Source organism: Zootoca vivipara, chromosome 2 (assembly GCF_965207765.1).
Source record: "Zootoca vivipara chromosome 2, rZooViv2.hap1.1, whole genome shotgun sequence".
Lineage (NCBI taxonomy): Eukaryota > Metazoa > Chordata > Lepidosauria > Squamata > Lacertidae > Zootoca > Zootoca vivipara.
Genome location: NC_142584.1, coordinates 24,026,268 through 24,050,332, shown reverse-complemented (window position 1 = coordinate 24,050,332; position 24,065 = coordinate 24,026,268). Strand labels below are relative to the sequence as shown.

General features: G+C 47.6%; 1 protein-coding gene across 2 annotated transcripts; it reads right to left on the bottom strand.

Moving 5' to 3' along the window:
- Window positions 1-191: 191 nt before the first annotated feature.
- On the bottom strand, window positions 192-23,255 carry COG1 (component of oligomeric golgi complex 1). Of its 2 annotated transcripts, XM_060271958.2 has the most exons (15): window positions 22,871-23,255; window positions 20,515-20,759; window positions 17,837-18,018; window positions 11,622-11,792; window positions 11,366-11,522; window positions 9,931-10,141; window positions 8,225-9,013; window positions 7,419-7,565; window positions 6,296-6,457; window positions 3,914-4,041; window positions 2,532-2,640; window positions 1,852-1,961; window positions 1,678-1,756; window positions 1,275-1,315; window positions 192-353 (listed from the first exon to the last, which is right to left on the bottom strand). In XM_060271958.2, exons 1-15 carry the CDS (start codon window positions 23,219-23,221, stop codon window positions 332-334), a joined length of 2,904 nt encoding a protein of 967 aa, XP_060127941.2. In that variant the 5' UTR covers window positions 23,222-23,255; the 3' UTR covers window positions 192-331. The 2 variants fall into 2 exon arrangements, with proteins under 2 accessions (XP_060127941.2, XP_034954752.3); XM_035098861.3 differs by lacking the exon at window positions 1,275-1,315.
- Window positions 23,256-24,065: the final 810 nt, after the last annotated feature.

The following is a 24,065-nucleotide window of genomic DNA, read 5'->3' as shown; positions in this document are numbered from 1 at the left end:
ACTCAAAACCAACAGTAACCATTTCATTGCTTATGTTTCTTAATACATAACAGCTATTTAAAATAGATGTTTTCTGTTAATAGCTTCAAGTTACCTAAGCAAGGATCCAGTCTCTTTGGCAGTAAGTACCAAAACTTAAATTCCACTCCCTTAAGTTATGCTGAAGTAGATGCTTTTTACAATGCCAAAAGTACAATCATTCACGTTTTATTGAATCATTTGGTCATGCTAGAGAGCCAGCCAAGTTTAAATAAAGATGGTGCTGCTGTGTCCTCCTCCTCTGCCGCAAGCTGCCTGAACAGAGAGCCAGGGCGGAACGTCTCTTCTGCTCTTAGAAGGGCAGCAGCTGGGATCTGTTAAATTAGCAAAAGAAAGTCAGTAACCTCCTAGGCTTTCTTCTTTTTAAGCTGGCTTGTATTCAGAGCAGGCTCATTAGTAGCTACATAAAACCAGACAGGGGGTGGTTAAAAGGTGCAGTTCTCTATGTAGCAGAGGGAACTGTAGAAACAATCACCCTTGCCTTGAAGCCTTTTGGCATGTTCAGGAAATTTTACACTTCCCTAGTAGGCTTTTGAGACACAGAAACACACTGTCTGCTGCTCAAGGTGCCTCCAATGCTCTGACCCATTAAACCCCTACTCACAACTCTACTTACGGCAACCATCAATAACTTCCTAGGTAAGGAGGCAGACATGTTAAGTCCGTTTTCTTACCTACAGTAGTAGCTTTCCCTTTTTTTGAAAGGATAACTTACTGGCTTACTCTATTACTACAGGGAAGGAGCATCATAATGGCAAGCAGAAAGGGAAGCAGTTTTGCTTATGTAGTATGTCTTACATTACAAGTCAGTTCATTTTAGTCTAAAATTAGGTTCATAACTCCGCCATAGCAACAGATGCTTCTGATATTTAACATGTGAATTTCTTTACATACTAAGAACTTTAGACGGAATTCCATTTTGCAAGAGATAAACTCCAAAAATACAGAGGGTGAAAATAGCATGCCAGTGGAAGTAGTGCAACAGATATCAGGGTGCGATATGTACCAATAAACAACCTCTTTGTCCACCCTTCCCTGCAGCACCTTCTAGGGTGTAGTGGTTGCATGGCAATACAGAAGGAAACCCATGCCAGCTGCTAGTATGCATTCAATTTCCCATATGTAAACTTGGTAAATTTGACAGCAGCTATCAAGTTCTATGGCTACATAAGCAAGCCTTAGCACAGAAGCCTACAAAGGTGAGGAAGCCACTCAAGTCACACATGCTTTAATACCCCAGCAAGATTTCTTCAGGGGTTACTTGGTCAGCATCATACTAGAATGAAGGGTACAAGACAGTTAGATTAATCACTCCTTTAACATACCTTACTATTATCAGAGATAAGCTGGTTGAGATCTGTCAATGTGCAAGTCTGGACTAATAATATATGCTAATATTGCTATCGACTCCTATACACAATTTGACAGACTAACTAATTCATCTTCAAACCTAGAAAAGTGTAAGCTGCTCCTGAAGTGTCCAAAGGAAATTGTGGCATGAGTTTCTGATTTTTTTTAAAAAAAAATAAAACAGCAGCACCCTGGGCTCCCTAGGAAATTTTTAGCATTAACATTGCCAGTGCAACTAAACAGTTGGCAAGAGTGGAGAAAACCATAAACTAGAATAAAGGAACAAACCTGAGCCTTCTGTTCAGTGTTTCTTATAGCTGATTTAGTCTTGCGTGAGCTTGACATGCTGAGTGGCAACAGCCCAAATCTGAAAGAAAGAAAAAAAAGTGGTAAGATATTTTGCACCCCCACATGCTTTGTTTCACAGACTACTTCCTATTGCCTCTAGCGCGAGTCACTTACCTGATTTGACTAGATGCTAGAGGTAGAATGTTATGTAATTCTTGAGAAGTTAAATTACTGCTTCGGCTGGTGTACTGATTCTCTGCCCCTGTTAATAAGCCAAACAGGACCTAGAGGAGCACAGAAAAAGGTCATTGCTTGGTTGTGGTGACAGTAGATGCAACTGCCAAGTGCTCAGTGAACTAGAAATAGGATTTATTAGATTGGAAAGCAGCACAGGAAGTACCCTTAAACAAACACAAGGCAAGCTCTTCACTGTCAACCTGGCCATGTGTGTTTAAAACAAACGTTTCCCTCTTCCCCCAGGATTTCAGGTTCACTTTTATATCACTTGGGGTTAGGTGTTTGCCTACTGTGAGGCATGAACTTCCAAGGATAAAATCCATAAAATCCCATGGAATATTTTTGGCTATTCAGGAGACGAACGCTGCTTTGATTCTGAATGCCGCAAATAGTTGAGAACTATTGGGCTGCATGATCAAAGTGTGACCCAAAATGTCCAGTTGTATATATATATACAACCCTTTCCCCCTTTGGTTTTCATCGTTTTACTGGTTCTATGAATTGCTAAGGAACAAAGTGCAAAAGACGGTTTCTAATTTTACCAAGTAAAGCACCCTATCTCTAAGTGCAGTAGCCAGACATAATTGCAACAGTTATGTTCTTTTGCCTGAACTTACAGAGGTCCGCTGCACCAGACGATTAAGGTTGCTGTTTAAGTGTGGTGTAAAGACATCCAAGTCGAAGGGATCTATATAACTCTCCAGAAAGTCTATCTCTTTCTCAATCCTGAAACAGAGGGAGTAAAGCTGATATCAGACAGAGATACATTTTTGACAGTCAACAAGAAAAGACTGATGTGAAAACACAAAAAGCAGGAATTCAATCACTTTCCAACCATAGTAATGGAATGATTAACAGTATCCTGTGCTGAGCTATTTAAAAGTCCCTTAATGCAGTGAGAACAGAGTCTAACATTTTTAAAGTTACATTCTGGTTTCCAGTTACATTTGAACTGATGCCTTACAAGCCAGAGAAATAACTTAAAATGCTCCAAATACATTTTATATAGCAAGGTGCCCTGTGTCTAACAAGCTGCTTTAATGTAACCTTTCCTTGAAACTACTGAGACTGTCCCCCTTTCTGGAATCACTGCTGTGCCCCTGCTGATCTCCTCGTGTGTGTACAGATCTGCAAGATTTCTGATCAGGATTTCTGTTAAATGGCTCCTTATTTAAGAATTGTTCTGTTACAAAACTTCATGCACAGATTACAGATTTTGGGGAGCATCTTGCTACTCATGATTACTGTTGTGGGCCCTCTTCTAGTGCTCTTTTCTGCAAATGGAAAGAGTGAGATACACGTTTGCTTGGTTTTTCTCCAGCCAGCCTCATCTGCTTACAGGTGAAACTCAGAAAATTAGAATATCGTTGAAAAGTGCATTTATTTCAGTAATGCAACTTATTTTTTATTTTTATTTTACTTTTTACAAATGCTTTCTTTTGGAAATTCCACAGTAATAAAACAAATAGTTACGATAATACAAAAATAAACATCGCTAATACATTTCATTAATTACATTCCATTTATAATTGACCCGCCTAACAACAAATAATTACAATTACTACAACAAATAAAGGCTTGACATATCTTGCTTTGCATGTCATACATCTATCTCATATATTGGTTTCACTTTTTAAGTTGCATTACTGAAATTAATGCACTTTTCGACGATATTCTAATTTCCCGAGTTTCACCTGTATATCCCTGCCCCAAGCTATGGACTGATCTGCATTCAAAAGTGTATACCCTATCCACTTTAGCATAATTTATTATCAATCAATGAACAGCACTGACTTTTACTAAGTAGTGGTTACAATCAGAGCTGGTAGGAAAATGTTAAATTACCTAGATTCAGCTCTGTGTGTAGCCTCACATACACACTGATATATCAGGGCAAGGTCACTAGAGAACAAAGGGTGCAGTAACATTTTAAGGTTTGCAAAAGGAGTAAAAAATAAACCATTGTTGAAAACACTCAACTCTCGACAGAGCACTGTACCTGGAATCCTGCTTGTTTCTGCTGCCTTTCATATCTTCACTCTTAGTTGTCAGGACTATATTCAGATAGCGAAGATCATACAAGAGTTGCAAAGCCCTGTTCTGAGTGATGGGTAACTTCCCTTCTTTCTAGAAACAGGTAGGGGAAGGAAAAATAAGGTTGATTCTTAAGCAAATGCCTAGGCACCAGTCCTCACACATATTTAAAGTTTAATCAACAATCACTTTAAGCATCTAGATCATGTGGTCCTGTGCCCAAAATACTAAAAGTAGTCCCCTAATAATCACACTAGTCTAGGAAAATGTTTATTAGGCCTCTGTGAACATGGATTTTTGTTTCAAATCTCATAGCAGAGATAGCCAAAGAATCGCAGCACTTACATACAAAAGGTAGAGCATGGACAGTTGTAGAACATCACAATTTATGCAGTGTCCTGTATTTTAGAGTTACCTGTAACTGCTTGTGTGCGGGCATGCAAAGTGATCTCACACTGTTACAAACATACAGGTTTTCCCCATGGAATCATACCCTCCCCCATTAAGAACTTCAACTCTATGAGAAAGACCCACGTAATCAGACCTGTTCCTGTGGTTGTATCATTCAGATGCTTCCCCATACCATATCAGATCATTGCACAGAGATGGGTCTCCACTCAGGGTGCAATTAAACATGTTACTCTTCCAATCATTCCCTCTGTGCAAGTATTTCAGCTTGCCAGACAGAACACTACCCCTCCCCTCTCCCTGTTTTTTTGAGGGTTCTCACACCCCAAGTCAATTGCAGGTGGCAGGGGAGCCCTGTTATGTAGGGCTTCTGCTGACTGAACAGGTTAGGTGAATTCTACCCTATGTTAACTAAGGTGCTCTGAGATTGGTTGTCTTCTATAGAAGAGGTGAAAGCAAGATTAATGCCAGAGTCAAAACGCATACATACTTGTAAGTAGCACCAATTTCAATCAGATTGGGGCGCTGCGCCTCTACCAATGCCTGCTCTTGCGAGAGGGGGGCGGCAGTGGCGGAGGAGGGATGAGCGGCGAGAAAGCCCTTTCTCCCCGCTTGCCCTTCCGCCGCTGCTGCCACCTGCCTCCTCCGCTAGCAATAGCAGGTATTGGGGCGCTGTGCCTATCCCAATGCTTGCTCTTGCGAGAGGGGGGCGGCAGTGGCACGGAGGGACAAGGACGAGCGGCAAGAAAGCCCTTTCTCCCCGCTTGCCCTTCCGCCGCCGCTCCCCGCATGCCCCTCCTTCCCTGCTCCATGAAGCATCTCATCCCGCCTCGTTGCCACCGACACTTTCAAAAGCCTGCTTTTACGAGCGGCCGGGGTGGAAGAAGTTTGACAGGGAGCAGGGGCGGCCAGCAGCCGCCTGCCCCATCTTCCCTGCTCTGTGAAGCATCTCCGCTGCCACCTCCACTTGCAAAAGCCTGCTTTTAAGAGCCGCGGCGGGGGGAGATACTTGACACGGAGCAGGGAAGGAGGGGCAGGCAGCAGCTGCTCCTTCCCTGCTCCGTGAAGCATCGTTATGGGGCTTCCCCTTTCTCCCCCCTTTCGCCGGTGTCGGCAGGGGCGGGGGAGGCAGGAGAAGCCAGGTAGCATTGCTACCGGGCTTCCCCTGCCTCCTCCGACACCGGTGAAAGGGAGGGGGAAGTGGAAGCCCGACAGCATCGCTACCAGGCTGCCCCTCCCGCAACCGCTGCCTCCTCCGCTCGCTGCCCCCTCCGCTCAGAAGAAAATTTTTAAAAAATTAACTTGTTTTCCTCCTCTATGCTATGGAGCAAAAAAATACGGTATTCCTGGGCAAAGATACTATCAGACTTCTAGTATACTTTTTTAGTACTGACCTGGGAATTCAAGTGCTGCTATGGAAATGTGCAAGGACTAATGGTTTGCTATAAGCCAACATTACTGATTCTCAAAGTAGGTCACTGAATTAACGGACATGACCAATTTAGGCCTATAATTTTTTATTGTTTACTTGAACTTAATAGCTTATTGCTACACAAAAATGTCTCCAAGCAACTTAACAAAACTTTCAGACAACCTACTGCAATTAAAGTCCCAAAAGATACACCCTTTGCTTTTTCAACTAGCGAGATGGTCTGAAGGGACAGAATGTGTCACCCTCCAAATGTTGTTGGACAACCACTGGCTACACCGACTGGGGCTGATGGGCACTGAGCTCAGCAACATCTGTGGGCACCACATTGTCTGCTCCTGCATTAGAACTTTTCCCCATGAGCAGGCCTTGCAAAGCGGGAGCCGATCAATAGTTTTGCTCTTGATAATTCACATTTTTCATTTCCTGGGTTTTCGAATACACTTTTGGAGCAGGATTATCAATCTAGTCAAACAGTGTGCAGTGGTCCACAGACCCCCAACAACGCACCTTTTCCTGGCTCGCTCCTGACAGTTTTTCATAGCCAGCTAATACTTCAGTCATACAAGTCTTCAGTAGTTCTTGCAAGGTGACCTTGGGAAGGGTATGACCTCCAACTCGATTGACTTCTTGGCACAAACTGAAGAGGAGGGACTGGACGCACCATGATGGCTGTGAAGAACACCAGTGGTGGAAACGTTATGTTTTCTTGAAAGGACAAATGTTTTTGTTTCGTTTTTTACTTTGCCAGTTCCATACTCCTTTTGACAGTGACACTTATCATGAACTGCATAAAGTGGTATTACAGTGGTACCTTGGGTTACAAACACTTCAGGTTAGACTCCACTAGCCCGGAAGCAGTACCTTAGGTTAAGAACTTTGCTTCAGGATGAGAACAGAAATCATGCTCTAGCGGCGCGGCGGCAGCAGGAGGCCCCATTAGCTAAAGTGGTGCTTCAGGTTAAGAACAGTTTCAGGTTAAGAACGGACCTCTGGAATGAATTAAGTTCTTAACAGGTACCACTGTACAAATCAAGGGTGGCAACTTGTCGCCCTCCAGATGTTGGACTTCAAATCCCATCAGCCCTTGCCAGCATGCTCAGTGGTCAGGGAAGATGGAAGCTATAGTCTAACAACTTCTGGAAGACCACAGGTTAGCCACTCTTGCTATAAATCACCCCCCACCAGGTTAAGTCTACATACGAACCTTCTAAACTATGTCATCAAAATCTATACATTTCTAAGACTCGACAACACAAGTTGTTACTAAATGTGCCTTCTTAGTATGAATATCACTTATTTTAACAGGGACAAGAGGAAAGAAGGGCTTCTATGCTTCCAATCCACTTGAAACTGGAGGCAGGTGCTGGGTCCAAATCATTGTCATTCCTCTTCTCTAGAGGTATGATCAGGGGAAAAAGAAAATCAAACCAAGTGGCTATCAGAACCCCACTGCACTTTTGTAACATTCCACGATCTTCTCAGAAAAGGCACTGAGGAGATATGGGCTTCAGTCTCAGCTCTGCTGCTGGGTTATTGGGCACATTTGAGTATCAGTTCCCCTTTCCCATATGTAAACTGAGAACACTGTACAGACTAACCGTTGGTGTGCATCTTACTGCTTTCCACCCACCTGCACAGGGAGCCGTATCTTGGACTTTACACTGCTTCCAGTCTCAGTCTCTTCTTCAATTTCAATCTCTTCCCAGTTGGTGGCTGTTGCCAGAATGGATCCAGCTTGACCCTTTAACAACGACTGTGTGAACCCCTGAACCAGGACCTAGTGTAAAATACAAATAACAGCAGGAGCGCGTCAGAACCAATATTTTTATGCCCAAGTGAGATTTCATGCCCAAGTGAGATAAGTTGTCGGCATGCAATAATCACACAAACACAGCAGCATTTTTCACATTTGAAATTTCTGAAAACTGCCATATGCTATTCTGGCATCATAGGTGCCCTACCAAATTCCATTCCTTCATTTCAAATCCTTTATTTTATTTTAGTACTATTTCTACCCAAAATTAATTATTCTGTGAAGCAATTTGTTTGGCCTTAGCATGTTAGACGCGGATATGGAGGGAAGCATGCAAAAAATGGGCATAATCAGCCCTGATTTTAGCCAAATCCTGCTTTGCTAAATATGAGCTAAATGTCCTGTCATAGCTCTGGTGACGAATCATGGAAACGCCAAGGATCTTCATTGCATTCTAGTAGGATTCAAGACATTTCTGCACACAAGAGAATACTGCTCAGACATTTTCCTGCCTTTTTACAATCTGCTGCAGATTTCAAACATCTAGTAACAGGGTCCCCACAAACAAATAAACCATTTGTTCTTATGGTAAGGTGGGGGGCATTAGTATTGGATGCAATAAAAAACCAAACTGAAGCACAAGAGGAAAGGGATATCCCACCACCTTCAAGAAAGACACTCACCTTAGCAACAGCTGTGCTCCAAATCCGATAGGCAGACAGGCTATCCTGCAGCAGCCGTTCTTTTAATTCTTGCCATTTAGCCTTTATGGGATTCACCTCTTGAGTTTTCCCTTTCCCAACCTTTTTCAAAGGCCAAGGCTCCCTCAGAACACTTTCTGGGTTACCTGATTTACCCAGAATGCACTGCTTCAAATGCGGGCATAACTCCCCCAACGATCGGCAGAGCCGTGCCATGAAGAGAATGGTGTTGATTTTGGGGTTGTGCAAAGCGTCTGCGCATCCTTGAAGTACATCCTGAGCCTGATGCAGCTCTTCCTTTACACAACCCAGCACATAGTCTACACAGCCGATGCAGTGGCTGCGCAACAGTTCTTCCACTGTGCCTGCATCAGCAAACCTGTCAAAGGCAGAGTTCCTGGGTTGAACACGCAGAGCATCCTTAGGCAGAGAGGAGTCTGAGGGCAAGTAGGACAGAAGGTCCTCCAACTTGGCCTTCAGCTTGGAATCCAGAGTGCTGCAGAAGCTTTGAACTCGTGGGCTGCGGGCCTGGGCCTTCATGGATAACCCACTCTTGGTGAACTGACTGCGGTTCGCCACACTGATCCAGGCTGCATCGGGTGGCAAGTCATTTGGATTCTCTGACCATAAGAAAGAGGCCATGTTATGTTCAAATAGCATATGTTTGTTGTGGGCAGATGCATCAACCTTGGCTTCAAGCTCCTGTACAGACACAACAAGGAGCTCCTTGGAGCTGCTGGAGATGTCATCAAATCCTTCCTTTGTCAGTGTCTGGAAAAGAAAAACTCATTACACAGAGACAAAAGCTGGTGCATCACTCACCACAGCACCAACCAGAAACATGGGAATGCTTTTGAGACATAGCAGGAAATAGCAGGGTGTACATAAACTCGAACAGTCAGGTTGTGAGGAATGTACTTGAGATCTGCCCCCCTTTTAACCCCCAAGGTTCTTCCCAAAGTTCCACTCAAAATTGATGTCAAAGGAACCAATGCACAGTTAAACCAAGTTGGAAAAGTGGTAAGCATAAAAAGTATATTGCTACCAAATATGCAGTCAAATGGGTTTCTGATCTCTAGAAAGTAAACAGGAAGATGTATCCAGGTATAAAGGATATGTATATTATAATTATATACAATTACAGTGGTACCTCGACAACCAAACGACTCGACTTCCGAAGGTTTCGACTTCTGAGTCGACAACCCCGGAAGTCTTTTTGCCGCACGTGCTTACTGCGCCTGCGCAGAAACGGCGCACGCGGTCGGCAGAAGCGCAAAAGCACGCTTCACGCATGTGCAGAACGAGCTCTTCGAGAACCGAAGACTTCGACTTACGAAGACGGCCGCGGAACAGATCATCTTCGTAAGTCGAGGTACCACTGTATTATAAGAATAATTCATCCAGCGTGGGTTAGGGAGTTAGGAGGAAACAGGTGCTTGTGGATGCTTCAATATTTTGCTACAAATGATAAGAATCAGATAATAGTTCTATTCTGAACAAAGTTCCCTTTACACATAAAGAGAACCAGAGTGGAAATTTCCTAATACTGTACATCACCAACATCTCTGAACTAGTGCTACACAGGAGTAGCTATTGTCCAAAACCAAGAAGCTCAATTTCATGGCAAATAATATTTTGGCTTAATCTGTTAACCTTTAAGCTACCTAGCCCAACTCTGCCAATGTTACCTGTAATCTGTCCAAGAAAAGCTGTTGTAACAAATCTTCCCAAAAAAAGATGGGTTTGTCAAGAAGCCGGTGACATACTGTCTCCCAGTTCTGACTCATGGACTCACTGGTGAGAAGTTCCCATACAGCATCACGGATTCCAGCCAGACCTTTAAGGCTCTTCACATACACCAGCAAGTTTGTGATTCCAGATCTGATGTCATCATTGCACCTGAAAGAAATGCTAGATTAGTCTCTACCTGAAGGACTCCCTTGGGCATTACTTCTCCCTGCACAATAATTGCAGAGCTACTACTTCTTCCTGCATAGTAATTAAAAGCTGCATTGAAAAATACTCATCTGCTTACATGAATTGTGGCCTTTACTGAACCAGGTACAACAAGGGTCAAACAAGCGCAGCTAGGAGCCAATGTGATGGCAAAGGGTAAAGATAAACTCACACTCTCCCTGAACAAAGCATGATGGGTAGGTGAAGAGTCACAACCTTGTAAATACAGATGAAATTCTGAAGAACTCACAATAGGCACTTATCTTTTACTAGTACGTTAACACAGTAGTGTTCTCAGGAAGAGAGTTTAAATATATTGAGCCTCCACTTGTGTGGCGACTGGAGCATAATGGGAAGGGTACCCTTTTAAATTGACCATGACAAAGAGAATAGAGTTCAAATGTCCACCTTGCACTGAAAGAAAACTAAAGCACAATATTTGGGTGGTAGGGTGGAACAACTAAAATGACTTTCCATTGCTGCACCTTACCCAAAGCTGAAACAGGGGCAGGACAAAGACAAGGTTGGGGCTGTGCAGGTGCACTGACGGGAATGCCAGATTGGCTTCACCTGTAAACCTGTGGACCCCCATCCGACAAAGGTAAGGTACAAAGATGCTGAGAAGGCAGCACTACCTGGTTAGTTAGGGCTGCCAGATGGACCAGAATTATCCCAGAGCGACAACCCAGAGGCAGCAGGAAGCAAATGAGACCAACAGAAGGCCATATTCCACAATCGTTAGGGTGCTACGAAATATCTAGGTACACTTTTGAAAGCTGCATCTTTTTCTTAATTTGTTCAATCTATGGATTTCAAGTAATCAGTACCAACCACCAGTGCTTTTTTCTGAGGGGAAGCAGGGGGACGCATACCCCTAAACATTTTGTGAATCTAAGGGGAGAAGAAACATTTAAAAAAAAAAACCTTCTCTAGCACAGTGAATCATCAGTTCTGTTGCTACCCCCAATGGCGACCTCATTTCCTGCAGCGGTGTTTCCAGAGTTTCAGAGGAAATGAGAATATCCCTAAACATTTTTTTAAAGAACAAAAAAGTACTGCCAACCACAATGATTTTCACACGACCAGCGTTTTACCCAAGTCTATAATAGACCAGGCAATGTGCTTTTCAATTGGATCACAATGGTAAAGCTAGCTCCTCAGACTCACATATTGATCCATTTCTGAAGTGTATCTCTAAGGTAATCCTGGCTAATAGGATGTGCCAGAGTTCTGAGTGTTGGCTGGAATTCTGCGATGGAAGATGGCAAATATTTGAATGAGCTGCTCAGCTTGGTTTCTTCCTTCAAAGCTGTGATGCCCTTACCTAAGAGAGAAGAGAGGTCAGGCTACTGAGGATTAAACAAGGCCCTGATCAAACTTAACATGCTAATTTTGCATAGTCCCTACCAGTTTTGCTGCTCACCTGCTGGATGCTGGCTTGTGATGGTCTCCAGGGTTGAGAAAAGCAAACCACAGGGAAGAGATGGGTCTGAAGGCATTCCCTCTGGCAGGGAATAGAAGAGGGCATGTGCTTGATACAGGGTTGTGGCTAGCAGCTCCACCAAGGAGCAAACTTGCGCTTTAATGCCAGCATCTGGTTAAAAAAAAAAGCCAGTGAATAATAGCAGCCACTTTGCAGGGTAGAAGTATTGATTGTGCTCATAGACAGACACTTTCTTCTGCATTGCAACTGCTGACCTGAGTAGTAGCAAAGGGAAAAAAATCATTTGATGGTTAACATATTTCCATATTCTCAAAATTCAACTGGACCGGGGGACGGGGGGACGGGGACAGACAGCAGTTTTAAAATGTTATCCAAACACCAACCACAATTTAAGAAGGATGTTGACAAGCTAGAACATGTGCAGAGGAGGGAAACCAAGATGATCAAGGGTCTGGAAATTAAGCCTTATGAGGAGTGCTTGAAGGAGCTGGGTATGTTTAGCCTGGAAAAGAGGAGACTGAGAGGAGATATGATAGCCATTTTCAAATATCTTAAGGGCTGTCACATGTAAAATGGAGCATACTTGTTTTCTCCTGGAGGGTAGGACTCGAGGCAATGGCTTCAAGTTACAGGAAAGTAGATTCAGACTAAACAAGCGAAAAAACTTTCTGAAAGTAAGAGCTGTTCAGCAGTGGAGCAGACTCCCACAAGAGGTAGTCAACTCTCCTTCCCTGGAGGTTTTTAAGCAGTGGTTATCGATGGCCATCTGTCATGGATGCTTTAGCAGAGATTCCTGAATTGCAGTGGGTTGGACTAGATGACCATTGGGTCCCTTCTAAGATTCTAACTTTAACAATTCTTCCCCAAATTTAAATTTATCTCTAATGCAAACTTAGGTGTTCCAGCAGGCAATAGAAATAAGTGGACACCAGTACTCAATCTAGCGCTGACACCTTCTTTATACAGATGACTTAAGGACTATTCATATTGCTATTATCTCAGCTACCTCTGCTGCTGAGGCTATGAATTTATTTAAGATTTTGACTGACAGGTTGCAAGACCACTTGAGAACTGAGATCAAGAATAGTGGCTCAAGGAGATCAATGGGATCTTCCAGCTGGTTCGACAAAGAGTGCAAGCAGGCTAAAAGCCAGCTGAATAGAGTTTACTGTAAATACTGTATACAAGGAACTCTAATTTACCCCTCTTAATTAATGAATATGTTTCCCTCAGACAGAAGTAATAACTTCTGCTAAGATGGAAAAAATCAGAAAGCAGAAAAACATGCTTGGCATATCTTAATAAAGTCCTCTCACGATAAGAACACCTGCCTCTTCTGGCATACAATAGCAGGCCTGCTGGAGAATGCTTGTAATGTTCCAGTGTGTACTATTGGATGCAGTATTATCATTCACTCTATCATGGGCAGGATGATGAGGTCAACGAAACAGAATCTTTGGAAAACTTACCAGACTGGCCTCCAGTATCTATAACTGAGGCCAAGAACCTTATTTCACAGTTTAAAAATAATAAAGCACCAGGCATAGACTATTTGCCCCCAGAACTGCTGAAATCTAACATTGAATGGTGGGGCCTCCCTGCTGGCGGTAATATTTTCACTTATTGATTAATCCGCGTTATTTCCTGAAGTTTGGGCCACAGCGGTAGTCATCCCTATATTCAGAAAAGGCCTTACATCCAATCTGGCTAGTTATAGACCCTTCTAGTTATTACCGTGTTTCTCATATTATAAGTCATGTCTTATATTAATTTTTTCTTCAAAAAAACACGACATGGCTTATTTTTGAGGGATGTCTTATTTTTTAATAAAGTGCACGCGGGCGCTGTTTGCCGGGCTTGTCAAGCCCAGCAAACAGCGCCCGCCGATCTTCGGTGACAGGCGGGGGTGGGCGGAGAGCGGAGAACGATCTCCGCTTCCCCCCCACCCCCGCCTGTCACACAGCACAGGTCGGCGGGCGCTGTTTGCCGGGCTTGTCAAGCCCAGCTAGGAGCGCCCGCCAATCTTCGGTGACAGGCGGGGATGGGGGGAGAGCGGAGAACGATCTCCGCTTCTCCCCCACCCCCGCCTGTCACACAGGACAGGTCGGCGGGCGCTGTTTGCCGGGCTTGTCAAGCCCAGCAAACAGCGCCCGCCGATCTTTGGTGACAGGCGGGGGTGGGGGGAGAGCGGAGCACGATCTCCGCTTCCCCCCCACCCCCGCCTGTCACACAGGACAGGTCCGAAGATCGGCGGGCGCTGTTTGCCGGGCTTGTCAAGCCCAGCAAACAGCGCCCGCCGATCTTCGGTGACAGGCGGGGGTGGGCGGAGAGCGGAGAACGATCTCCACTTCCCCCCCACCCCCGCCTGTCACACAGCACAGGTCGGCGGGCGCTGTTTGCCGGGCTTGTCAAGCCCGGCAAGGAGCGCCCGCCGATCTTTGGTGACAGGCGGGGGTGGGGGGAGAGCGGAGAACGATCTCCGCTTCCCCCCCCACCCCCGCCTGTCACACAGGACAGGTCCGAAGATCGGCGGGCGCTGTTTGCCGGGCTTGTCAAGCCCAGCAAACAGCGCCCGCCGATCTTCGGTGACAGGCGGGGGTGGGGGGAGAGCGGAGCACGATCTCCGCTTCCCCCCCACCCCCGCCTGTCACACAGGACAGGTCTGAAGATCGGCGGGCGCTGTTTGCCGGGCTTGTCAAGCCCAGCAAACAGCGCCCGCCGATCTTCGGTGACAGGCGGGGGTGGGGGGAGAGCGGAGAACGATCTCCGCTTCCCCCCCACCCCCGCCTGTCACACAGCACAGGTCGGCGGGCGCTGTTTGCCGGGCTTGTCAAGCCCAGCTAGGAGCGCCCGCCGATCTTCGGTGACAGGCGGGGATGGGGGGAGAGCGGAGAACGATCTCCGCTTCTCCCCCACCCCCGCCTGTCACACAGCACAGGGCCGAAGATCGGCGGGCGCTGTTTGCCGGGCTTGTCAAGCCCAGCAAACAGCGCCCGCCGATCTTTGGTGACAGGCGGGGGTGGGGGGAGAGCGGAGCACGATCTCCGCTTCCCCCCCACCCCCGCCTGTCACACAGGACAGGTCCGAAGATCGGCGGGCGCTGTTTGCCGGGCTTGTCAAGCCCAGCAAACAGCGCCCGCCGATCTTCGGTGACAGGCGGGGGTGGGCGGAGAGCGGAGAACGATCTCCGCTTCCCCCCCACCCCCGCCTGTCACACAGCACAGGTCGGCGGGCGCTGTTTGCCGGGCTTGTCAAGCCCAGCAAGGAGCGCCCGCCGATCTTTGGTGACAGGCGGGGGTGGGGGGAGAGCGGAGCACGATCTCCGCTTCCCCCCCACCCCCGCCTGTCACACAGGACAGGTCCGAAGATCGGCGGGCGCTGTTTGCCGGGCTTGTCAAGCCCAGCAAACAGCGCCCGCCGATCTTCGGTGACAGGCGGGGGTGGGGGGAGAGCGGAGAACGATCTCCGCTTCCCCCCCACCCCCGCCTGTCACACAGCACAGGTCGGCGGGCGCTGTTTGCCGGGCTTGTCAAGCCCAGCTAGGAGCGCCCGCCGATCTTCGGTGACAGGCGGGGATGGGGGGAGAGCGGAGAACGATCTCCGCTTCTCCCCCACCCCCGCCTGTCACACAGCACAGGGCCGAAGATCGGCGGGCACTGTTTGCCGGGCTTGTCAAGCCCAGCAAACAGCGCCCGCCGATCTTTGGTGACAGGCGGGGGTGGGGGGAGAGCGGAGCACGATCTCCGCTTCCCCCCCACCCCCGCCTGTCACACAGGACAGGTCCGAAGATCGGCGGGCGCTGTTTGCCGGGCTTGTCAAGCCCAGCAAACAGCGCCTGCCGATCTTTGGTGACAGGCGGGGGTGGGGGGAGAGCGGAGAACGATCTCCGCTTCCCCCCCACCCCCGCCTGTCACACAGGACAGGTCCGAAGATCGGCGGGCGCTGTTTGCCGGGCTTGTCAAGCCCAGCAAGGAGCGCCCGCCGATCTTTGGTGACAGGCGGGGGTGGGGGGAGAGCGGAGAACGATCTCCGCTTCCCCCCCACCCCCGCCTGTCACACAGCACAGGTCCGAAGATCGGCGGGCGCTGTTTGCCGGGCTTGTCAAGCCCAGCAAACAGCGCCCGCCGATCTTCGGTGACAGGCGGGGGTGGGGGGAGAGCGGAGCACGATCTCCGCTTCCCCCCCACCCCCGCCTGTCACACAGGACAGGTCTGAAGATCGGCGGGCGCTGTTTGCCGGGCTTGTCAAGCCCAGCAAACAGCGCCCGCCGATCTTCGGTGACAGGCGGGGGTGGGGGGAGAGCGGAGAACGATCTCCGCTTCCCCCCCACCCCCGCCTGTCACACAGCACAGGTCGGCGGGCGCTGTTTGCCGGGCTTGTCAAGCCCAGCTAGGAGCGCCCGCCGATCTTCGGTGACAGGCGGGGATGGGGGGAGAGCGGAGAACGATCTCCGCTTCTCCCCCACCCCCGCCTGTCACACAGCACAGGGCCGAAGATCGGCGGGCGCTGTTTGCCGGGCTTGTCAAGCCCAGCAAACAGCGCCCGCCGATCTTTGGTGACAGGCGGGGGTGGGGGGAGAGCGGAGCACGATCTCCGCTTCCCCCCCACCCCCGCCTGTCACACAGGACAGGTCCGAAGATCGGCGGGCGCTGTTTGCCGGGCTTGTCAAGCCCAGCAAACAGCGCCCGCCGATCTTCGGTGACAGGCGGGGGTGGGCGGAGAGCGGAGAACGATGTCCGCTTCCCCCCCACCCCCGCCTGTCACACAGCACAGGTCGGCGGGCGCTGTTTGCCGGGCTTGTCAAGCCCAGCAAGGAGCGCCCGCCGATCTTCGGTGACAGGCGGGGGTGGGGGGAGAGCGGAGCACGATCTCCGCTTCCCCCCCACCCCCGCCTGTCACACAGGACAGGTCCGAAGATCGGCGGGCGCTGTTTGCCGGGCTTGTCAAGCCCAGCAAACAGCGCCCGCCGATCTTCGGTGACAGGCGGGGGTGGGGCGAGAGCGGAGAACGATCTCCGCTTCCCCCCCACCCCCGCCTGTCACACAGCACAGGTCGGCGGGCGCTGTTTGCCGGGCTTGTCAAGCCCAGCTAGGAGCGCCCGCCGATCTTCGGTGACAGGCGGGGATGGGGGGAGAGCGGAGAACGATCTCCGCTTCTCCCCCACCCCCGCCTGTCACACAGCACAGGGCCGAAGATCGGCGGGCACTGTTTGCCGGGCTTGTCAAGCCCAGCAAACAGCGCCCGCCGATCTTTGGTGACAGGCGGGGGTGGGGGGAGAGCGGAGCACGATCTCCGCTTCCCCCCCACCCCCGCCTGTCACACAGGACAGGTCCGAAGATCGGCGGGCGCTGTTTGCCGGGCTTGTCAAGCCCAGCAAACAGCGCCCGCCGATCTTTGGTGACAGGCGGGGGTGGGGGGAGAGCGGAGAACGATCTCCGCTTCCCCACCCACCCCCGCCTGTCACACAGGACAGGTCCGAAGATCGGCGGGCGCTGTTTGCCGGGCTTGTCAAGCCCAGCAAGGAGCGCCCGCCGATCTTTGGTGACAGGCGGGGGTGGGGGGAGAGCGGAGAACGATCTCCGCTTCCCCCCACCCCTGCCTGTCACACAGCACAGGTCCGAAGATCGGCGGGCGCTGTTTGCCGGGCTTGTCAAGCCCAGCAAGGAGCGCCCGCCGATCTTCGGCTCTGTCCCCCGATGCACGACGGCTCGGGGAAGCAGGCAGGGAGCTCCTGCTGGGTCCCGCGCCTTCGCCTCTCGCTCGGTCGGGGCTACACGACATGGCTTATTTTCGGGGTATGTCTTATTTTTCACCAACCCTTAGAAATCCTGTCATGGCTTATTTTTTGGGGATGCCTTAAAATATGAGAAACACGGTACTTCTACTTTAGGATTAGAAACATACATGAATATTGCTGTGAAATAATCCCAAAACTACAATAGTCTCAAGTGAGCTACTGTTAGTGACTTCTCCAAAGGCAAGGCAGATATACCAAGCTATCACTTTATTATTATTATTTTGGGGGGGGGGGAGAAAACACTGACATCTCTGAAACCAATAAATTGCCACTGGCATTTATTCAGTGTAGGAATAAGTCTGCTTAGTGTCCATCTGATGGAAGAAACAAAGGTTCAGACCAGGGAATTGGCCTGAGATGGTACACTGATTTAGATGAAAATTATGCTTATACTCACCATGATGGGGCTGATCCAGAAGCTGTTGAATTGCAGATTTCCTGGCCAGCAGGAAGTCGGCAAGAGCCTGGCGTGGAGAACTGCCCTCAAGAAGCATGGCTGAACACAATGCCTCTGCTACTGCTTGGTCCAAAACAGTCTGGCATTTCAGTAGCAACTTGCTCTCATGTAGGATTGTTGACCTAATTGGTAGACAAATGAGGCACCGTCAAGCGGTGTGCAATACTCAATGAAGGAATTCAAAGTTCAAAACAAGAGTCAGAGGTGGGAAATGATAGCTTAGAGCTGCATAAGATCATAAAGAAAGTGGTAGCTATTTTACTTCACTTGCCTAACTGAAGGGAGCTTTGGGTGAATAATAACCCAGATTTATGTTGATAGACTAAAAAATGATATTAAAGCTATTATGCTGTGGATGCAAACCCCTTCCATCAGCATGGCTAGGACCAACTCCAGTTTGCTCCTCTCTTCCTAGAATTGCCTTCAGAAGCAGCCATTCCAATTGGCCACATATTAGAAAAGGGCAAGTTAGTAAAAGTGTCTTCCACCATCAGCTCAGCTGGTACCAGCTGCAATTTGGCTTCCCCTTTCCCAAAACTGTTTTCTGCAGTGACCATGCTGCCTGGTAATTATGTAACTCCATTATGTACACTCAACTGCACAATCCTGTTCAGAAGTAAGTCCCACTGAATTCTTGGAGCTTACTCAAAGGCAAATGAGTACAGAATTGCAGCAGGTACAGTATATGCTTATCTTCCTCTTCACTCTATTTTTTTATTTTCTTTTAAAAAAATATGTCTCTTAGATTTTTTAAACCATCACTATATCCAACATTTTTAGTGCTTTGGCAAGAAAGTGGCATATGTGGAGTAAGAATTTCATAAAGCCAACAGCAATAAGAGTCAGAGATAGACCTAAATAGAATGTACGGTCCCAAAGGTTCCGTATCTTCTTCTTTCTCCCAAAAGTATTGGATAAAAAACCCACCTAAACAAAGAACACCAATCTAGATGGACAACCAAATCTAACACAGCATACTAATTTTAGGCTTATTATCAATCCCCTGACAGAACACATTACAAGCAGCAGAATGTCCTGAAGCAAGTGTCTAGAGTGGATGCAATCCAAGGCTAAAAACCAGTCAGTTTCCTCTCTCTTTCAATGCCATTTACAAGATTGTGTGTGTATAATGTAAGCAATCAATATTCATGTGAAATGTCCAACTCAAACATCAGGGAAGTTTAAATAAATGACTCTGGTGCAACCAAAACAACCTTCTCCCAGATTCTACAGTAATTTGCATGCAAAACATACAGGTGAAACTCGGAAAATTAGAATATCGTCGAAAAGTGCATTTATTTCAGTAACGCAACGTAAAAGGTGAAACCAATATATGAGATACATGTATGACATGCAAAGCAAGATATGCCAAGCCTTTATTTGTTGTAATTGTAATTATTTGTTGTTAGGCGGGTCAATTATAAATGGAATGTAATTAATGAAATGTAATAGTGATGTTTATTTTTGTATTATTGTAACTATTTGTTTTATTACTGTGGAATTTCCAAAAGAAAGCATTTGTAAAAATTAAAATAATAATAATAGTAATAAGTTGCATTACTGAAATAAATGCACTTTTGATGATATTCCAATTTTCTGAGTTTCACCTGTAATCCAAAAGCTAAGGCAGTACATAGCTCCAGATGGTCTCTACAACGGTATCAATCATATTTTCTCCTTAGCAGTAAGGCAGGGGAGCCGTTGCAGAAACTGACTGGAGCTGCAGCTTCTAAACTGGAAATGTACACGCACCCATTAACTCACACACCTGCTTCTGTTGCAGTGTCAAAACTTTTGGCAGCTCTCAGGAGCCTATCCAATCACCAACACACTTGGTTCAATTTTCCATTAGGAAAGCAAGATTTGAACACATCCAAGAGACTAATTTTTCAGCGGCAACTCAGGAAACAATTTAAATATTGTTTGTTTAATTTTTTGAACTCTCTACTTCCTTGTAGAGGTTCAACAGCCAAGCTATGCAGCTTAAGCATCACCTTCAGCCATAGCTGTCAAGTTTTCCCTTTTCTCATGAGGAAGCCTATTCAGCATAATGGAATTTCCTTTTTAAAAAAACTTAACAGCTATGCCTTAAGCATACACTCATCACCACTGAGTTTTAAAGTTTTAAGAGCTGCACCCATTTATTGCTTGTCATAAATTCTTCACAAGAATGGGTGGTAGAAATCAGATAGCAGAGATTCTCCGAATATTATGGAAACAGACAGATTTGCAGTTAAAATACCTTATTCTGTGCTTAGTGACAAAACTGCAGGACTATAGTTCTCTAAGCTACCTACCAGCATCTTTTGTGTCTCTGATATCAGATTTCTAAATCTGAGTTCTTGGAAGAGGAAGGCCTAGTGTTCAAAATAAGCCTTTAAAATTTTGTATTAACATATTTATCTCACTATCCACAAAGGCATGCAAAGCAGCTAACACACCCCAACAGCAGTTGTGGTAATGTTTCACAGCACCTGAAACATCCAAGTTGTTTTCAAGGGCAGCCCTGTAGTTAAGTGTGTTACTGTAATCTAATCATGATGCAGCTAATGCATCCCACAGCAACAAGATGAGCAAAGCTACGGGTAGAAGAAGAAAAAAATTGGCTGGCTACTTACCGGAAATGGCTAGCTGCAGCTACTTGTCGTGCAAGGATAGGAAAACGAGCCAGAATTGGGCTGTAACTGGTGCCAGAAGAATCCAGCTGCAGGAGGCGCTGGAGGTGGCAGCATAGCAGGTACAACTGGGTGGCATATAAATACTGAGAGGATTCCATAGCGCTCCAGATTTTCTCAGGAATCTGCAGTAGTAGTTGGATCTGTGCTGCCAAACAGTAGAACTTCTCCTGTGACTGGCGTACTGCCTAGGTAGAGAAAAATACGTGTACCCTATGAAATAAACTGATGCACATACAGATACTACTGGAGCATGACTTGAAAGCGTTTTGAAAAAGAGGAGATGCTGCTAGTATATATCCAGAATTATAGTTCATAACTATATGCCACAGTGTTTGTTATATTAAGTGCACAGTTTACCCATCTTTACTAACTCAAAAAGGACAAAAGACTCCCGCAGGAGCTGTACTAGTAGATAAGCAACATGGGTAGCTAGCTACTTATAAGAAAATTTATAATACTATCATGGAGGTTAAGGTATAAGTTAACATAACACATATCAGTTCTCTTTGCTACAGGGGCAAAAGTAGGCTTTATTTCACCTGGAACAAAGACCCAGTTTGGCACACAAACCCCACATATTTGCGAATGCACAAACACAGGCTGGAAGCCTCAATGGTGCCCCTCTGGAGGCTTCACCCAGGGCAAAAAACCAAGCTAGTCCCCACCACTGGTAATTATGGCTCTGCTTTGCTTTATTAATTTTTTTACTCTGGAACACTTACAAGGGACTCCCAGGAGCTCACCCATCAAAACACTGATCAGACTAACTCACTTTTCAAGTTTTAAACGATGTAACAGCTTCACATTACCTCAGATCATTTCCTGAATGATTCCAGTGCTATTTTTCTAGGAAAAAAAGGTGCCAGAACTCACCACAAACGCCTTCCTTGTTCTCTTACAAATGGCAATGGCGCCCACCTGAGAAGTGCCAAAGTTCCGGCTTGGGGGGGGGGGGAAGCCCTGCCTGAACCTGTAGCGCACTTACGTCTTCTCCTGCTTCCTCAATACATTTTGATGGGTAGAATGTCTCTAACTAGCAAGGTAATTGTTAATTAGCCGGGCGGGTGGGAAAGAGACAAAGGAAACCCCAAGCAGACCCAAGTTTGGGAAACACTGCTTTAAACAACATAACATTACATTGCTCCAGATAATTTCCTGAACCACCTACACATTCTCCTGCTTCCTCAATACGGTAGGAAGCTTCTAATGAACAACGGCAATTGTTAATTAATTGGGACACACACACATCCAGTGGGTAGTCTAGTGTTTCTCAAACTTGGGTCCTCAGCAGTTGTTGAGGCTACAACTCCCATCCTCCCTAGCCAGCAGCTTGGGGATGGTGGTGTAGCAGGGGTCCAAAGGGCCCCAATTAAGGTGATAATGTAAATCCCTATAAATCCTGGAATATGCTTATATTAGTGAATGGGTTGCAAATGGCTTGCAACAGTGGGAGTCGTAGTCCAAAAACACCTGGCTGTAGACATGTCCTCCTTTGGTAGATGTGTGTGTGTGTGTGTGTATAGGGGGCCCTGACCATCAGGTCCAGTCGTGTCCGACTCTGGGGTTGCGGTGCTCATCTCGCTCTATAGGCCGAGGGAGCCGGTGTTTGTCCGCAGACAGCTTCCGGGTCATGTGGCCAGCATGACAAAGCTGCTTCTGGCGAACCAGAGCAGCGCACGGAAACGCCTTTCCGCAGGAGCGGTCCCTATTTATCTACTTGCACTTTGATGTGCTTTTGAACTGCTAGGTGGGCAGGAGCTGGGACCGAGCAACAGGAACTCACCCCGTTGCAGGGATTCGAACCGTCGACCTTCTGAACAGCAAGCCCTAGACTCTGTGGTTTAACCCCCAGCGCCACCTGGGTCCCTGTGTGTGTGTGTGTGTCATATATGTGTGTGTGTGTGTGTGTGTGTGTGTGTGTACACGTGTGTGTATATACGGTATATACACGTGTGTGTGTTATATATATCTTATTTACACACACACACACACACATATTACTCGTGATACCCCCACTCAACAACTTTGGTGTATCCCATATATATAGCTCAGCAATTTTGGCTGCAAAACACCCCCACCCCCCAACAAACAAACAAAAAAATCCATGAGATTGGGAAGCACTGTATTAAACGGCGTAACGGCTTCCCAATTACCTCAGACCATTTCCTGAACCTGTGATGCACTTATGGGAGATGTCGTCCACCAACAGCAGCTGGGGGGAGCCAAGTTTAAGACCCCACCACACACACACAAACAAATCCTCCCCCCCCCACCGCGCCCCTCAGTAAGTCCCCACCTCAACCGCCGACCTCCGCGCGGCGGGCTGGCCGTTATGAGGGGCGCCGCCTCCGGCGCGTCCCTTGGCCCGCCGCTGCTGCAGCCCCTGCACGGCCTCCACGAGGTGCTCGGCGCTGAGGCGCATCTCGGCGATGGTGTCGGCCGCCTCGATGAGGTCCCGGTAGCGCTCGCCGACCATCTGCCGGAGCTCCTCCCGCTTGCCCTCGATGCCCGCGCGGACCTGCCGCTCCACGGCCCTCAGCTCTGCCACCGCGTGCGCCTCGAAAAGCGACTCGGCCGCCCCCGGGCCGCCCCGCTTCAGGGCGTCCAGCGCCGCCGCCTCGGCAGATGCAGACGCCGCCGCCGCCATCGTCGTCGTCGTCGTCCCGCCGCCGCCTTTCCCTAAGCCGGAACGGGACGCGTCGCCTCCCGCCTCCCACCTCTGACGTGTCAACGTTCGACATCTTTGACAGGGGCAAGGGTGCTTCTCGGCCCGGAAGGGCAGGCGAGATTTCCACTAGTTCAGCCTCGCGGGCGCCATCTTTGTGTAGGGCAGAGTCGTTGCCTCTCGGCTCTTAAAGGGAATCGAGCGTCTTCCGAACTCAATATTATTTCGTCTGTTAGTTGGGTTAAGTTATAAGAGAGCAGCGTACAGATGAAACTTAGCACAGCTAAAAATCTGCAAAATAATATTTGTTTTTTTTTAAAAAAATAAAGTTTTATTTCATAAATGTTTTTAAAAAATCCTAAAATTTATGCACCACTTAAAAGGACCCCAAAGCGGTTTACAGAAAATATAAAGCAGTGAAATCAAGAAAGAGTCACACAACCATGCTTCAAAACATACAATAAGGTAAAATACTAAAACAGATTAACATTGAGTCACCTTTCTAAGCATCTGGGTAAGGCTTGCCTAAACAGGAATGTTTTAGTAGTGTTTAGCTTTGTCTTGTATCTGAAGACAATAAACACTTTGTTACTTTGAACTGTGTGGGAGAGGTTTTCCCTTAACTGGAGAAGAAGCTTTTTCTGCTGGGAGCAGGAAACCTCTGAAGACTTTTCCGGGGCTCCTCATAGATGCATCAATGCACTAGTTGTTGTCGCTTATGGAATCACTATTAAGTTAGTGTTCATGGAAGACAACCTTACTTGTATAAGTAAGACTGACTTCTGCAAAGACCCAGCAGTGACTGAGTTTGCAGAGGGGCCATTAA